At 40.7% G+C, this 18,270-nt stretch overlaps 2 protein-coding genes across 6 annotated transcripts in view; one reads left to right on the forward strand and one right to left on the reverse strand.

Moving 5' to 3' along the window:
- The first annotated feature begins 5 nt into the window (after positions 1 to 5).
- On the forward strand, positions 6 to 12,135 carry LOC119737327 (putative glycerol-3-phosphate transporter 2). Of its 5 annotated transcripts, none has more exons than XM_038211592.1 (13): positions 6 to 128; positions 632 to 722; positions 2,425 to 2,517; positions 3,499 to 3,579; positions 3,796 to 3,864; positions 6,454 to 6,579; positions 7,412 to 7,471; positions 8,278 to 8,350; positions 8,755 to 8,824; positions 9,418 to 9,508; positions 9,981 to 10,075; positions 10,744 to 10,979; positions 11,649 to 11,842. In XM_038211592.1, the coding sequence occupies exons 2-13, from the start codon at positions 633 to 635 to the stop codon at positions 11,840 to 11,842; spliced, it is 1,278 nt and encodes a 425-aa protein (XP_038067520.1). In that variant the 5' UTR covers positions 6 to 128; position 632. The 5 variants fall into 5 exon arrangements, with proteins under 5 accessions (XP_038067520.1, XP_038067523.1, XP_038067521.1 ...); XM_038211593.1 differs by having other exon boundaries at positions 70 to 152; XM_038211591.1 differs by lacking the exon at positions 6 to 128 and adding an exon at positions 240 to 319 and having other exon boundaries at positions 11,649 to 12,135.
- Positions 12,136 to 13,263: 1,128 nt separating this feature from the next.
- Positions 13,264 to 18,270, reverse strand: part of LOC119737326 (coatomer subunit gamma-2-like) — a 42,002-nt gene continuing 36,995 nt past the window's right edge. The window contains exons 18-21 of the mRNA XM_038211590.1: positions 17,460 to 17,628; positions 15,909 to 16,006; positions 15,159 to 15,294; positions 13,264 to 14,253 (exon numbers count right to left, since the gene is read on the reverse strand). Of these exons, the coding sequence (XP_038067518.1) occupies positions 14,024 to 14,253; positions 15,159 to 15,294; positions 15,909 to 16,006; positions 17,460 to 17,628 (633 nt within the window). The 3' untranslated portion in view covers positions 13,264 to 14,023. The remainder of the gene's footprint in view (positions 14,254 to 15,158; positions 15,295 to 15,908; positions 16,007 to 17,459; positions 17,629 to 18,270) is intronic.

The raw sequence follows: 18,270 nt of genomic DNA on the forward strand, positions 1-18,270 counted from the left end.
TTGTTTATTAAAGAGCGCCCTCAAGTGACCATCAGCGCGCCACAGAACTTCACACAGATGCTGTAGAACTATAAAACATCGAACAAGAATCTGCTCTGCTCTGTCGTCTGCAATTCTGGCAATTCAAGGTACCGCCATAAGTCATGAAAGTGGTAAAAAATTGAGTACCTAGACGCCACTCTATGTTTCTATGGTTATGTACAAAGTCCTTTTTTATTTAGCTTCCTGGGTAGAGTCAAGAACATTTTACAAACATGTGGACAATGTTGGATTGTTGGAAATGCTTCTCATCTCACTCTGCACTAAACCTCCAATCTCGGTGACTGATTGATTCATGAGTTTTCAATAGCTTGCGTAACTCCAGCTGACATGTTCCATATTCATTCACATGTGAATGAATATGTGAATAAATATGGAACATGTCAGCTGGAGTTACGCAAGCTAAGTTTTCAACAGTTTTGAAATGATGATTATTGAAATGATTGATATATTGCTCAAAATGCTGATAAGCCCAGCTGGATCAGACTCCCTTACTGCACTTCGTAACATAGTGCGGTAAGGGAGTCCACATGGGCTAATCAACTAAATATTTAAAGCAACTTTTTTGTCATTTTTTAAATTATAACTGAAGAATGCAGCTCAAGCATCATCAGGCGTGTATTTTTGCACTGACTTGGACGGCATATGCAGGCACCTACTTGCTTAGAAAGCCCCTAGCTGTTGTAAGTATTGTGTTGAAAAGATCTACTAGTTATTTTTTTCTCCATTAGGTGCAGTGAAAATTAAAACTTGTTGAGCATCCCCACCCTCTTCCTTTTTGGCGGCCGCTTGGATTTTTATTTATTTTTTGAAAAAAAAAGAGCAAAAATGTTGACCAATCCATCGTAAAATCAAATACTTGCAAGTCAGAACTTCTAATTCTAGACTCTATCGGTCACTTTCCACATCGTGCAGTGGACGCTGCGATCTCCAAACCAGCCTCGATGTGGACAACAATGCCCACATGGCAGTGTTTTTTAATTCTTGTAAAACCGTGCTAGAAAACTCGTATTAAAAACACTGTAAATATGTTTAATTCTCTTGTCCAGCATGTCCAGCCTGTCTGTTTCTGCAGGATCACTTTTCACTTGACCTCAAGCGAGGCAGGTTGAAGCCATCACCCTCGGGCAGCACACTCATATTTCCGGCCTTGTTCCCTGCGCTGCGTGTTTATCAGGCATGCAACTTTTCCTCGGATCAGCTGATTTCCTCTTTTTTTAACTTCCAAGGTGTGCTATTGAAAATAGAAAAACACTGTACAAAGTCTGGGAAAAACTTGAATTTCCTCTTTTTTTGTGATTTCCCAGTTGCATGCCTGGTTTATCCATCATCCGTTCCAAATACCACAAAACCTTTGCTTTTAAGATCATCCAGGGCGAACTGGCTTGGAATCTTTGCTTTAAGATGGAATTTTTAAAAATGCACAATTATCTTTGAACTTGCACGATCATCTTAACCCCCCTCCCTCAGTGACTCTGTCACTAGTATTAGCCTATGGATCAAAATCTATCAGGTTACAATTTTGAACAGGTCTGTACGCTGGCATCATATTGGTACAATTGACAGGTCAAAATGGCTGCTACACAAGCTGTACCAGTATTACTGGTCAACCAATCTATCAAACCACTTAAACAGGCTTTGGCAGTTATCTGCTGTAATCCTGAGGGATTTGTGGTAGTTGGTGACCAGCCTGAACAAAATCTACCGAGAGAGGTGGGGGTCAGGTCTTTTGATAGTTTGTGATAGTGACAAGAATATGCCAAAATATGGGCTTGCAAAGAGTTAAAGGGAATGTACAACATTTGCTTTTGCTGCAATATTCAGAAATTAATGGATTTGGAGGATTAGTACGTTATAGCAAATATTGTTAAACTGACTTACTTCACGTTTCTGGTTCAGAGATGCTGGAAAAAACAAGAAAACCAACCATGTTCTTGTAGTCTGATTCCCTGACCCCACTTAAGATAAACGGAGCAATTTATAGACTTTGGGCATTGTAAGGTTATAGAGAATCAGTCTAGCAGGCTTGTACTATTTCACAAATGTGTAAAACAAATGCAAAGAAAATGCGGAGCAGTTTTTGAAAAAAGCCAGTTTTCTCCAACGCTGGTCGGCCGACCAGCGTTGGAAAAATGCAAGTTTTCTTTAAAATGCCAGCACACCAGGAGCCACGATTTTACAGGATGCTTTGGACTGTCATTCCTAACAGTCCAGTAAGATATTTCGTGATAATTTGATCATTTCGTTTTTTGATGTTTGCAAATGTTGTATCTTCCCTTTAAGGCTCTGAATATTCATCAACATTATTTTTATTCGAAAACCAGATTTATGCAGCATAGATTTTTTGTCATTTGTATTTTTTCTCCTCCCTTTTTTGTATAATAGGTGAAGACGGATCTATCCAATGAGTTGTCTATGACAAGGACTGATCTGGGATGGCTAGATACTGCAATGCTATTTCCATATGCAGCTGTTCAGGTATAGATGTGACATTGTGTGAGTGGGAAATTACGCTGCACTACAAATGCCATTTGTTGTTGGCGCATTATTAGCCAATCAAGCAAGGCGACTTTGCACTATGTACCAATCACATGCAGTACAAAAAATAGCATTTTATCAGAAATGGGTTTGCGGAATTTATATGTTTCTGCACAATCAACTGAGCTTGCAAGTCCTACACAATCTTTAGATACTGTAAACTTAGCCATGCTGCAAATTTAGCCTCGGCTGCTCTCATAAATACTAGCTGTTCACTACGCACTGTATGAAGCACAAGCGTGCACAGCGACCTCACGCGGCTACCTCATGTGGCTTCAATATGCACATCAACTAGCAAAGGACAAACACCTAGGGACAACAAATGTGTTGGCTAATCTTTTTCTTCAATTTGTTGCTGGATTTATATCCAGTTATGGTTGGTCTGCGGACTCGAAACTTGTTGGAAAATGTAGCCACACTATCCAGCTCTCTCCCCATGTAAAAATATGAGCGTCCAGGACCAAGTTCTGAATAATAACTTCATCTATTCCCATATGTGGTCATCACTGGAAATCCGGCGTCAAAATAAAGAAAATGATAAGCCAACACGATCCGTTGTCGCCAGCTGATTTACATTTTATAGCCTTGTGAGGTAGCTGTCCGCACTTCCTACAGTGTATAGTTCTGGTGTAAGCAAATAAGCCTTTTCGGAGTTCCAACTGCACATTCGTAACCTGTGACAACGCGCATTGTTTGTCTCTAATGGCCTTTGACAACATCGCGCCACTGACTTTACAAAAAGGCTGTTTGTGCATTGTGGGTACTGTCAAAGGGCATTCGAGACAAACAATGTGCGTTGTCACAGGTTACGAATGCGCGCAGTTGGAACTCCGAAAAGGCTTATTAGCATGATCAACTAGTTAGATCAACAGACAAAATGACAGATACTTGCAATCTCAATCTTGCCTTAATTTCTTCCAGATTGTGTTTGGATCCAGTGCTGACAAGTACGGTGCTCGTAGGACACTAGCCGTCTGTCTCATGACATCAGCAATGTCTATGGTAAGTCGGATAATTCTGAAAGGTGAAACCACTTTGTAGCCATGTTTTTAGAGGAGGAACAATGTACCTCTTTTCTCATCAAAATCCCACTGAACAATAGTAATGCAATGAAAAACACAACCTTGTTTTTGAAACTCAACAGATCTGAATCCTCCAATGTTTGATGAATTTTTGACATTTTTTTACATGCTTTTCCCCCTTTTCTCCCATTCCCAGGCATCTTTTGGTTTGTGGCACAGTTTCTACATCTATGCTGTCCTTCTGTTCATCAACGGAGCCGCTCAGGTTGGCTTTACCCTGGTTCAAGTTGTTCATAAAACATGTAAATTTATACATTGCAAATCATTGGGTCAGATTTAGCCTGTGGGCTTCTGGCCAGCCCTCCATAATATCACAATATATTACTGAAGTTGTGACTTCACTCAATAGATCATTATCATGTTGTGGCCATCTTGATTTCTTCCCATTCAAATCAACGTAACCAAAGCGAGGCTGGAAGGCGAAAAAAAAGTCTGGTTCCTTTTTGCAAAAACAACATTATCATTCAGTACTGTTATTTGATACAGGGAATATGACTGAAATGGTGGCAGCATGATAAAGGTCTATGGGCAACTGAACGGCCTTAGTTTTACACACGCTGCAGCAGCCGTGTTTCGCTATGAGTTTGTGAAACTAGTATATGATTATACGCATGCATATAAGCCAAAATTCCTCGCTAATCCATGAAATACGCTTATCGTAAGCACGCAATGTTCTGGTGCAGTAGGCGAGAATTTTTCGCTAACGGTAAACAGAGCCATGAAATTAGGCCCTGCTTTATGTAGCCTTGACCAAGGCTATCAGCTTGTTCCGATATGAGCTTGTTCCCGCTACCGCACATACACCGCGCGCGCAGCGACACAATGTTGTACTATACCGTTAGCCCCAACGACCATTGCGTGTGCTTTGTGTGCATGTACGTACGCCCCACACACACTTCCGCAAACAGCCGTACACTAAGTCGAGGCGCAAGATAGCCTTGACGCAACCGTGGCGAATTCCTTATGTGTTTCTTTATAGTTTCGACCGAAATCGGCCGAAAATTTCTGATGCGCATATATTACACGATATCCAATCAAAGCCCGTAAACTTTGACCCGCGACATACATATTCATGATCCCGCAAATTACTGCATACACCACGTACATGTACATGTATGTTCACTCACTCAAACCATGATATGTCCAGGTATTTCAATCCCATTACAAACAAATTAAATATGCCGCTATATGAGTGAACAATCGTTCAAAATGATACTATTTCCAATGTATTGCGAATTGGACAGTTCAAGACAGTCCGCCGACGTTTTGTCGGTGCAACAGCGTACATTATCACGCCGCTACCTGCCCCGTGCTATTCTGACAGCGAATGTAGGGAACAGGTCAACTCGGACCCAGGTCAAATCGTACCCATTTAATCGAATGCAGGTTAACTCGTATCTATAAGCACCCGTATGAATTAACTGCAAGAAACGAGCTATTGACTTTGGGATGGAAATGATATGAAACTGTCAGGTACATGGTGAAAAAAACTGAATTCGTACCATGTGCAACATACATCTCATACGTACGACACATGTATTTTAACGCGTACGTATGAATCGTATGTTGTACCTACAACATACGTACGACATGTAAGTCGTAGATGTAAATCGCACGAGATACAAGGCGTTCTCACAAGATATGTTGTTGTATGTACGACATAATCGACAAACAAGTCAAACATATGAGTTACAATTCATATTTTGTACACACGAGATATTAAATCGTACTTATATACGACTTTGTCGTATGCGACATATATCGTACCCTGTCGACTCGACTTATGCACGACATATATGTCGTACCGGCACCTGTCGACATTATGTCATATGTTTGATATGTCATACCCTGTCGACATATATGTCGTACCCTGTCGATGATATTAGTCGTACCCTGTCGAAATATGTCGTACCCTGTCGATATATTAGTCGTACATACGACATATAACTTATCAGTTGTTCATACAAGTTAAAATCAATCTTACAGAATAAGTTTGCTGAAGGAGAGATATTTTTTCCCCATATCCCCTTGACAGCTTATAAGAATTCCCCCCCCCCCAAAAAAAGTCAGCGGTAGATATACTCAATAGTGTGAGCCGCTTTTGTGCCGCTGAACGTGAAAGCGCAGCGTGTCTTACTGATGGCGCCAGCCGGGCCGGTGCGTACAGTGGACGGCCCAAACGTGGCCTCTGTGCATGGTGACATCGTTTTTGCCGGCGTGCGGTTTTGTACCGTTTGCCGTTTTTTGAAGGTCTAATTTTTCATCCTTTTCTTTTCATTTTCGACCCAAACTATGTGTTACTTTATAAATATTATTCTACTATTATTTAAGATTTTAAGGGGGTGTTTTACAATAATTATTGTTACCACAGGCCGTCTGGTTTATAAACCTTTGGTCGTATTATGCAATTTAATAAATATTCATTTTTTTGTCAGCCGTTATCCAATGAGAGAAGACTATTTACCATAGCGCGTACTAATTATCATATTCAGCATACACGGTTGCGTCAAGGCTATCTTCCGCCTCGACTTACTGTACGGCTGTTTGCGGAAGTGTGTGTGGGGCGTAGGTTCATGCACACAAAGCACACGCAAGGGTCGTTGGGGCTAACGGTATAGTACAACATTGTGTTGCTGCGCGCGCGGTGTGCGGTAGCGGGAACAAGCTCATAATGGGAACAAGCTGATAGCCTTGGTCAAGGCTATGCTTTATGCTGACAAGTGTTGTGTTATCTTACATATTTCCAGCATTGTCTTATATTTTTACGAGGTTTCTTATTTTCACCAATCTATAGTCGCAGGCCTGGCCTAGTTGTGTCAAGGGTCTAGGGGCCTGGTATACCACCCAGCACCGTAATGCAATCTTTGGCATCTGGGGGACCTGTACGTTTGCCGGAGGAGTCCTAGGGACGGCCTTAGCAGTAAGTGGTGTAGAAGACTTCCATGCTTGCTTGTCACATTGTTGGAAAAAAGTTATTCCCTATCTGATTTGAGGGTAATTCTGCAGGTTGTGGGTTCGAGTCCAGCCTGGGGTTGTGGTGCGTGTGCCCTTGGGCAAGGCACTTTGTCACTCATTGCTTCTCTCCACCCAGGAGTAAATGGGTACCTGTGAGGGCAGAGATGGTTATTGTGATTGATTTTAGCTGCCTTGCACCAAAATGGCAGCATGGAGCTGTATACTCCCCAGGGAGCTGAGATGGTATTTGGAATGTTTCATTGGCCCAATATAATGATCAGGGGTAATAATAATGTAAAACGCTTTGATCTTAGTTAAAGACTCTATATAAAAACCTGTTGTTATTATTATTATTTGAACTTTGTGGGGTTTGGGGGTTTTATTTGGTGGTTTAGAAAGCTTATATGTATCTCTTAATGGTGATGAACTCCAGAGCAGCACGTTATTTAAGCGAAGTTAACCAGAATCACAACCAGCGTAAGTCATCACAAGTCTCCAGACGTCATTCAGAAGTCCATCGCAAGTAATCCAGTCCCAAGCCAAGTCCCATGCTGTACAAATGAGCCGTTACAAAAGTATTCATTTTCATTGTTCATCCTGCCAAAGTTATGACTTGACTTGTGATTGGCTTAATAATAACTCTTAAGGTCAACTAATCTGCATATTAATGCCCATTGCAGAATACCATACTTCATGATACTAGTTGAAATGTAATTGGTTGACTCGCCCCTTGTTCTTTGATTGGATCATGCATTTTGGGCTCCACCAATGGGAGCTGACGATGTCTTATTTGACAGGTTCACCTCCAGACACGCTATGGCTGGCGAGACACCTTCTTCATACCATCATTCATACTTGTAAGTATGAGTACAAGATTACAATTTTTTTTCTTACCAATTTTGAACAGTGTTGTTATTTGCACATATTGCAACTCGCACAACCTACATAAAATGCAGACATTACTTAGCACTGTGGGCCCAATTTCATGGCACTGCTAACCATAGATTTCAGCGCTTATCCCCATAGAAAAGTCTGTGCCAACCTTGTACACACAGAATCCTTAGTTAGGGGATGTATGCATGCGCATAATCCCAAAATCCTCGCTAAATCGTGAAATTTGTTAACCTTATGCAGGCAGTAAGCCATTTGCGAGTGACCTATACCCTTTGAGATTTAAATTTGAAAAACATCTGGTACACTGACTTGCTCAGAATGCTTGGCACATTTTAACTTTGAATTCTCCAGACCAAAGACACTGTTGCTATATCACATGATGTAGGGCAAGCTCTTGCATAGTTACATAAGAGACGCTCAGCACCAATACATTGTTAACAATGGATGAGAATGGCACAAAGACACCAGACCAAGCCGGAGTTGGGGGTTGCTAGCATAAGGCTTGCCCCGAATCACGTGATATAGTAACAGTCTCTTTGGTCGGGAGAATGCAAAGTTAAAACGTGCAAAGCATTGGATTAAGTCAGCGTCCCAGATTTTATTCAAATTTAACTCGCAAATGGCTTATGTTCTACTACAAGAAAAAGGATACTAAGCAGGGCTTTTGCTAACTGTAAGCAGAGCCATGAAATTAGGCCCAGATGATAAGTTCCATTCTGATTTTGGAGACACATTTGTGTTTTTCCTTCCAATTCTTGTTCCCCTACAGGGTGGCATAGGGTTAATGGTTTTGATGTTTCTTCATTCTCCATCAGACCTTCAAGTTGTAATCCCAGGAAAAGGTACGTTGGGAACCGAATCTTGAATTAAAGTGTACATTCTTGACAAAATAAAATCAGACTCTCAAAAAAGGGAACTATTTTCTTCATCAGTATCTTGAGTTTTTCAACCTTTTGCCTTTAATTTTCAATGTGAACTTGGAAAGTTAAATTAATGCTACATAACAGAGACATTGTGAAGATGAATACTTTGAATTTCCCTGTTGATTTTTCCGTTGATCTGTAAATAAAATGAAATATAATAATGGGTTACTGTTTATTTTCTTTGTAAAAGCTGATACATGTTTAATTGTTCTGGTGTCACATTCGGTTACATTCATCACAAATTTAACAAATTATTGAAACACGATTGATACTTGTTATAAATTCTGTAGTTTAAAAGACAGGTTTTTTCTTTTGCTTGTTAGATTTGGAGTCTGCAGTCTCGGAGAAATTGGACCCCGCGACACCTAGCTTCGTCAGTCTGTGGAAATTACCGTAAGTCGTTATGAATTGTTCATGAAAAATTGTTGGACACAAAATCAGACAGTTGATTAGGCCAAAAAAATAATAGTTCTGCTTCCGGTTTCTCTACCTACCCTATTCTGACAGCCCTACCCTATTTTTTTATGGGAAAAATGAGAAAAAAAACACCCAAAACCATCAATTTCTACCTTTTACCCTTGACTACACGCAGACGCCTCCATATGATCGTACACAACAAAAATTGGCAAAAAAAATTCCCTACCTACCTACTGTATTTTTGAATGCCATGTAATCGGAAGCAGAACTATTTTTTTGTGTTGCCTTATATTCAGGTACCTTTCTCTTCTGAAAGACAACTCAAGGATCAATTGTGTCCTCACAATAGGACATAACGTTTGTTTGATGACATCAAGCGAAATTGCACTGTATTCAGAACTTCACATACACATCCTACAGGGGTGGGATGTTTTTATTAAAACAAACTTTGTTTTCGAAACTTTCTAAAGGTAAGTTAGCATAAGTATGTTTTATTTATTTATTTTTTATTATTAATTCTCATGCTATTTAAATTGCATTACATTTATTTACTGATCTTCTTTATGCAGGATGTTGAAAGAGGTAGCAATATCTGTGTTTTGCATCAAGATTGTGCGGTACTGCATGTTCATGTGGCTACCAATGTATCTACATCAGCAGGTCAGTTGCTTAGTGATCTTCAGTCAACATAAGTAATATCTTTTTTGCCCTTTTCCCTAATTTTGTTATTTCATTTCCCCTTGTGTAACCAGTTCATGCTGGGATTATTTTGACAAGAACGGAACGAGGCACGGGATTACTTTTCACTCGACCTTTATAAGCCAGGCGGGTTGAAGCCATCACCCTCGGGCAGCACACTCATATTTCCGGCCTGGCTCGCTGCGAGAGGGTCGCTGACAGATATTTCCGGCCTCGCTCCCTTCGTGTTTATCTATCATACACTCTGGTGCGAACAGCTTAAAATGGGGTTGGTGAGGATAAGTTTAAATGTGGGAGTTTCCATTCCGGGAGCAAAGAAATTCAACACACAGTTGTCGTTATGAAAAAAAAAAATTAATTTCTGCCCTGGAGGCAAATCACCGCAGTGATAGATATTTTTTTCAAAATATGACCAATTTCTTGTCACCTACAGTTGCATTATGGGAAGGCAGGGTCAGGAATGCTCCCCACAAGCTTTGAGATCGGAGGAGTACTAGGCAGCGCATCACTGGGGTACTTGATTCAAAGGTAAGCAGTCACTCCAATAGCAGGTAAAGGCCTTTGCATTGTCTCCAGGCAAGTGTGGGTATACTTTTAAAATACTGAATGGACATTGACCATACAAACTACATCACCCCACAAACTGGAAGATCTGGGCAAGGACACAATACACAGTTCCAACTTCACCCGGACCGACTCGTATGCTTCTTCATTTTCCCCAAGAACACTTTAAAAATTTGAATGACCTCCCGGACTCAACAGTGGCGCTCACCAACCCAGACTCTTTTAAGAATGCTCTTTGTGACAAAATTTGATTTCGACCACCCTCACCACACCTCCAGTTTAAATTCCCCAGATGGAATATTTGGAGGATCACCAGCCAAGAACCAAGTACTTTTTAAGCAAAAAATAGCCAGAATTTCACACTGTGTATATTTCTTGTGACTGGGACTCACCTGGCGTTGTATTGTGCACAATTGGTCACATCATGGTGCATCAAACTATCCTGTTTATCACTTAGTGGCGCAACAGAAAATGTTTTCTCAGAATTAGGCCGCATCCCAGTTACTTGACTTCAGCTGGCAACAACACATCCATCTTTTGAAAAAAGATTCAGTAACTTCCATAGGTACATGTAATATTATTGCAAGCCGTAGTCAACTAATGTGGACCGATCGTTGATCTTTCCTTCCCAGGTTCTTGAGAGGCCAGATGCTGCTAGGCAGTGGCCTGGCCATCTTAGCCTCTACTCTAAGCCTCGTCTGTTTCCTCCTGACTGCTTCCTGGGGAGCAGTCCCCAACTTCACCCTCATGCTGATAGCCGGGGCCTTCAACTGTGGCGTGGATCCTATTCTAAGCGGATCAGTACCGTCAGAGCTCGGAGAGCTGGATGGACGAAAGATCCAAGCGTCCGTCTCGGGATTTGTAAACGGTTGGTAAACTTTGTAAATATACTCTTTGATCGAGGGGGAGTGTGGTATCATGGTACAGAGTTTGGGATTTGTGATTAGTGGGTCAGGGGTTCAAATCCAGCTGCTGGCCATGCCTTGTATCCTTAGGCAAGCCGATTTATCCTACTCGCTATTCTTTATGATCTGAATAATTAAAAGTAATGGACAACATTTGCAAACATTCGAAAATGAAACCATCAAAATGTCATGAAATATCCTAATTTATTGGAAGTAAATAATAGGATCATGCATCCTGTGAATTCATTAAGCCTAATATGCGGTCATTTTCGACAAAAGAGGAATTACCATCAATTCCTTGCGATGGTAAGGACTAAACCATCGCGCTTTCAACGGAAACATAGGCTTTACGTCAAGAAAAATGAAGATGCATGTCAATTTGTTTCTTAAAAGGTATATTTACTGAGCTGAAATTTTGATAGGTTATTTTTTTTTTAATCACCTGCTTCAGATTTATTGTAGTGTCCCTTGAAGCAGTAAAAACACATTTTTTTTTCTCAAATGATGTTCATTACCTTTAATTTTTATACACAACACACATTTAGACTTGTTAGAAGAAAATTAGAATGAAATATTTGCACTCAGATGTATTAATGGTCTGTTGTCTTTTTAAATTTTTTTGTGGTATGCAGGTTTTGGGAGTCTGGGTACCGTCCTACAGGGGCCTATTGTCGGAGCAATCACGGAGTACTACGGCTGGTCGGGTATGCTGTACCTGATCATCACCCTGTCTCTTCTAGGCTGTTTGGCATCACTAAAGGGATACCTTATAGGCACCGGACTGAGATTAAACGGTACTACACAGAAACTGCAAATGGGTGTGTGACAGACCATGACTGCGACAGAGGAAATGTTTGAAATAAAATAAAAAATACTGCGTGCAAAATGTCATTTCAAGTATTAAACAAAATCCCATTTTGTCTTTCTTATGATGGAAGTTAGCAATTATTTTCTACATGTTTGTATGTTAATCTAAATGGCCATAATCTGAACTCACTCCATGTATAATTGTTGTTGTGCAATAAATGTATTCTACTTATGACCAAATATTTAAACCAGCATTTAATTTTGTGGATACAAACTCAAGAATAAATTTGTAAATTCACACCAAATTTTGAATATTTTTGAATTCTTTATTGATTACTTTAATGGCTTAAGCTTCAATCTGACAAGCAGTGATTAATAGACACTTCTAGTAAAAGCAGTTTTACCCCAATACGTTAGTATATTGACTTTGTGATCACATGAGCTATATTGGGTTTTGTGCAATCGACAACCATTTCCCGGGTACGCACAACAGATCGTGTAGCCCTTACACAAATTTGGATGTTGTAGTGACGTGATACAGGCTTAAAACAAACTGCATTATTCTACGCTGCACGTACATGTACATCACTAGAACTAGGAGTGATTTTAAAGACATGCAAGGCCAAAAATGGACGCTTTATGGACGTTTAAGGCCAAAAAAAAAAAATTAGTTGGTCTCTGGTCAGCGCGCGTGTCGATGTCAGTTTATATGCGCGTCAATTTTTTTGTTCAAATTTGCTTTTTGCAAATTGCTTTTTATGGTCTAAACAAATGCGGCATACTCACATTTACACACAAAAAAACCCGAACACAAACAAAGCAATGTCTTAAAGCTGGCTTGGATCACCGGCAGTCAATAATTCATGTCTGTTTAAAAACAGGTTCGGTTGCGCTGAATGTGTAGCAGGGCTTGTTCTTGAGGCAAAGTCCAAGTCATAAAAGTTGACTTAGCTGTATGGAAAATGTGAAGTAAAGCATTTAGGGTATACCTAGGCAAACGAGGAGGGAAACAACATGAGGGGCACCAAGTAGATGTGGAGGACAAAAAGGCAAATGAGGAGCACCAAGGAATGGGGAAGGGCACAAAGGCAAATGTTGGAGGGCACCAAGGGAACTGATGGCAGACACCATGAGGACACACAAAAGCAAAATAGTACCCACCTTGTCTGTACAATCCATGCTTCAAAAAATAAGAGCCCTCAAAAACAAAACTCGCATCGTCGCATCAATTCTGAACTTTGGTCTGACCAGATACAGACTTTTTTGGCCTAATATTGGGAAATTACAGTATTTTGGTCTATAAATATGGGAAGCATCTAACGTGACGACAAACTCGGGGGGGGGGGGGGGGGGGGACATGACTGATTCCAGTGGAATACATTTAACTGTTGCACAAGCTACTTTTAGAGTGTTAAAGAAATGGGTGCAGAACAATAGAACTGTTTTATCTTTCACCAGAACAGTAATTTGGTTCAAAATATGAAGAGAAACAGTGATAAAATACGGCCAAAAAAGTTTGCTTTCTTAAATCCAATATTGACCCGGGAGCAATATATAAGTATTTTCATGTAATAACATAATAATTACCAATGATGGATACAAGTGGCAACAGTTTTGAAGAACCACCAAACATAAAAGTACAATAGTGACATAATCCATTAAAGCATTAATACTATGGTTTTCATCAAGTACATTCAAAGAACTACCCTTATTATGATGAGTGAATGTCATAAATTACACGACATTTTCTATGGTTTGTTACAAGGGTTATTTTTATGGTGAGTAATTCTCAACATGTCCATCTCAAGAAGCATGATGCTTTCTGACATATTCTAAAGCATTTTTCCCTGTGTAAAAGTGTTTGTCGACTGCATTATTCTCCTAGATCAAAGAAGAAAACACAAGACAATTGGAAATGATCCCTCAAATACTATCATAACAGGGTGGTCCTTCGTATGAATAAAAGATTGAGTCAACTTTATTTTATTCAATTACAAGTCCTCGAAATTAATATTCATCAGCTTTGAATATTCATTAGATATTAATGACAGTTTAATCCCGATTGGATATTACTTAATATGCACCTAGTGACTATTCATAAGTTTTAAATCCATACACTGTTTATTATAAGGAGTACAATTCGACAAGCTGCACAAGCAGCCAGGTTGACCTTTAACATTTGACCTTTAACATTTAACCTTTAACCCACAGCGCATGAGATGACCTCGCTAACGGTCGGGTCGGTGCTGCGGACGGTAATCTGCATGGTGACGGTGTCTTGTAGGACAAGCTTGGCCCTGACCAGGGCGTCGTGACCCCCACGGAAGACCCCAGCCAGGCATAGGGTGTGGGAGCTCTTGCCCTCGTTCACCTTGTCAGATCGCTCGCAGGGCTGCATGCCCAGGAAACCGATGATGTTGCTCACTGCCTCTGTGGAAGCAACAACAAACATCAAAAAATTATAATTCATTAAAAACCTGATTTTGTTCTTCACCATTTCCTGAAATACAGCACAAAGCCACTTCAGGAATCGGGGGATCAGGTTGGTGTAGCGGTACTTTCCTCGCCTTCCACCGCTGTGACCCGGGTTAAAATTCTGCCTGGGCCAACATGTGGATTGGGTTTTCAGTCCCTGCCACATTCCGTGGGTTTCCCTAGAATATCATTCTGGGGTTTTCCTCCCACCACGAAAACTGTAATTTCCTTCCACATCTTCTACCAAGGAACCCCACTGGAAATAATTCGAAAGACTTTCGTGGTCTATACCGGCTAATTGCCAAAGAATCACAAACATGATGGTGCTCATTGCCTCGGTTAAATTTAAAAAAAAAACTACAGTCCACAATCATCAAAAATGATTCGTTTAATTATGAAAAAGTCACCACAGACTGGTAGTCAGCTCCAAATGTCTGTAGTGTTTCAAAAAAATTAATAAAATATAAATGGTATAATATGCATTTCTTGGATATAGTAAGAGAAGCAAAATAAGGTAAAGTGCTTTTGTATGCCTAAGGCAATGTGGATTTTAAGCACATGATCGGGAAGAAAATGTACCATCTATTTTTGCTTTAATAGCGGATCACCCAATCATATTGAGGTCTTCCAAACCAAAATTTGACTCCAGCTTCAGCTCAAAGAATTTAAAGCTTCCAATGGAGACCATCTGGCCAAATATAACTGTTTCTGTGTAACAGAAATATCAAATTATCTCATCCATGGCCAAAGTTGGGAGAATTTTTGTGGTATGGTTCTAGCAGTGAATGATTCAGGAGCCATGATTAATCCAAAGTCTGAAACAAGACCACGATTTGTAAAACGGCCTCTAGGTCACCAACCTTCCAGGGTTTTAGCCGACAGGGCGAAGGTCTCGTCCACCTCGTTATCCTCTCCAACTTCCTCCCAGGAGGCTAGGAAGTTGGGTTTCATCACACGCTGGACGTGGTCGGCCACAGTGATCTCTATGTCTTCCAGCTAGATAGATTGGAAGGAAAGAGAAATTTAGATTTCATTGAAGAACAACTTACTCGATACTGGATTTAAATCGGCTAGCAAGCCAGGGGCAGGTTTTTGTAATGCAAAGGGTTACGGAAAACCCGATAGAAGGGGCCCGCTAGAATGGTCAGAATCTGGTGGTAAAAGACGCAGTCTTTTCCGTAGACTAACATAAAAGAAGGTAGAGTACCGTGGCCTAGTGGTCTGGAGCATTAGAATTTGTGGTCTGCGGGTAATTCTGCAGGTTGTTGGTTCAAGTCCTGCCTGGGGTTGTGTTGCGTGTGCCCTTCGGGAAGGCGCTTTGTCACGCATTGCTTCTCTCCACCCAGGAGTAGATGGGTACCTGTGAGGGCAGTGTTGGTGACTGTGAGAGGTTGATTACGGCCGAGAGCACCGAAATGGCTGCCTACCGGCCGTGTATGCTCCCCAGGGAGTTGAGAAGGTTTCAGGAGTGTTTGCCTGCCGAACGGGGGTAATTATACTTGTAAAGCGCTTTGATACTCCGTTGCAGCATAAAAGCGATATATAAATGCCTGCCATTATTATTATTATTATAAAACAATTGAAAGTTTGAAGCCGAGTCCACTACTCACCACATACTCATCCTCATAGCCGTCATCATCAGCCTCACCGGTGTTAGGATCGCAGTCCTTCACAATGAACTTGAGGGTGTTGGTGAACGTTCCAGTTACTATGTCAAAAAAAACAACAGCAGAAAAGCGAGGATGCATTGAAAAACATCTTTGTGACTCGTACATATTTAGATAGACAAAAAGGAGGATTGTATCGTGTATGCTGTTGTAAAACTGTTAAAGTAAATATTTGTTGTGATGAGATTCCGCAAATGAGTCTTAGAAATCCGCCATATGTAGGGTTGCAAGTTTTCAAATAATTTAGTATTCAATTACTCGAAACTGTATTTGACCGAATATTCATTATTCCAAAGTGCCAGCTGCAACTGCGTGCAGCGCCGGTCAAAAGATACACGACAGTTAACATTTGCATGCGGCGATCAATATGGAGTGTTTTGCAGTAAACATTTTATAACTGTCAAAGGCTTTAACTTGCTAAAATGATAGAAACAATGAATTGCCGTCGAAAAAGAAGTTACCATCGACAACAAAAGTGGTGGCACCTGACAATAAAATGTTGCAACTGTATGATAAAGTAACATATCAGGCGTGTGTGTATGTACATCATTTTTTTGTGTTCGAATATTCAAAGTGGCAAAAAGCTATTTGAATACTCAGTTGATGATCGAATATTCGAATATTCGGGACATCCCTAGCCCTATGGATTAGAAAGAGCATTCTCGGTTTTTCATTTAAATAATATCCTGATAGATACGGACAATAAGGCTGTGTACGAAACGGGCTTCCAGAGCTACGGCTACGTCTATTGTCCAGAGATGCCACCAGTATATCAATAAAAAGCCTGAAACACTACTAAAAAACCTGAAACTACCCTTACCCCCTTTCGAGAATGTGTTTTCTGGATGCTTCAGACCAAATCCAGCACTTTTAATTTGTCACATTTTTAAAAAATACCTGAATTCAGGTTAAAACCTGAAAAGTGGCATCTCTGATTGTCAGTGTGTCCCCGCGTATTTTCAATGGGCGCAGACCTAGACCTAGCTCTAGACAACTGATTCGGATGCAGCCTAAGGTTCGATCGTATGCCATTAAAGTACCACATGACCATCCTGTTTGTCTGTGATCAGCCACCACTGCAGTAGCCAAGCGTTCGGTTTTAGCTACAAAATCGTGTATTGTAAACCAGACAGTCGGGCTTATTTTCACGTAAAATGACCGCAAATTCTTTATCAAATGGTACAATGGTCACTACCTGTGCCGTGTACGATTGTCATAATTGGGTTTGCACCAAGTTTTTCTCAGATTTTGTCACCCATCAAAACTTTGAAGGCTTGCCTACTACCCACTGCATGGTGCGCTATAGAATCTTTGCCTACTACAATGGCGACGCTGTCTTTTCAATACCCGCATATAGACCGGGCATGAGAGACCCTTACATGTAGGTATAAAAGTAGATTTTCACTCTGCAAGATTTGTATAAGAGCTTATAAGTCGCAAGCAGTTCTAGCGACTACACACTCGTCACATTTTGCTCTCTGGAGCTAAACTTACCAGAAGTAGCATCTTCAGGCATAGAGACACAGGTGTAAGTCACCCCTGGCTGGTTGTACTTGAGGCAGGCTGCGGGCACCTGGCAAACTGTCTCAAAACCGTCTCCAGATTCCATCTGGACGGTCACGTTCTCCAGGAGCTGATCGTTCAAGGTGTTGGTGCAGTCAAACTGTGTAGAGCAGAGAAATCGTAATCAGAGGATGTTGTTGAGATTGCTTTAAGGCATAAAGGATGATCACTTGCATTTATCCCAAAAGTAACCTAGCAAATTATTATCAAAAACCTTACTTGGATTAAAGATGGTACTGGTACTGAACACCCCATGAAATTATTCCGTCTGGCTTGTTGTCATTTAGAAGAAATAAAGAAATGTAGGTGCTTTCCAACGATCAGTCAATTGACTGATTTTTAGAAATACAGAGTGGTGTGGACGAAATCGTGTTTCATGATTGAAAGGTTGTGTATGATTTATCACTGTTTTCTCAAAATCTCGAAAATTGTAATATCCACTGAGCTGAATCTTCAACAGGTTAGGTTTTGAACATTCTTCTTTGGATTTTGAGTGGTGTTATTATTGGGAACGAACAGAATGCATGAAAAGCAAATGATCCCATGTGCCTTTAAACACTCTGACAAGGGTTTGTACACATTCAGTGTTTTGCCCACTCTGTGCCATACACACGATCCAGTACACACAAACATGTTCACACCGTCGATCGTGGACGTCCTATTGTCCCTCTTTTGTTTGTACTCTAACTTTTTAGGAAGACTCCCATAGGTTTTGTACATGACCCCAATTGCGGACGTATGC

Source organism: Patiria miniata, unplaced genomic scaffold (genome assembly GCF_015706575.1).
Source record: "Patiria miniata isolate m_02_andy unplaced genomic scaffold, ASM1570657v1 HiC_scaffold_3, whole genome shotgun sequence".
Taxonomy (NCBI): domain Eukaryota; kingdom Metazoa; phylum Echinodermata; class Asteroidea; order Valvatida; family Asterinidae; genus Patiria; species Patiria miniata.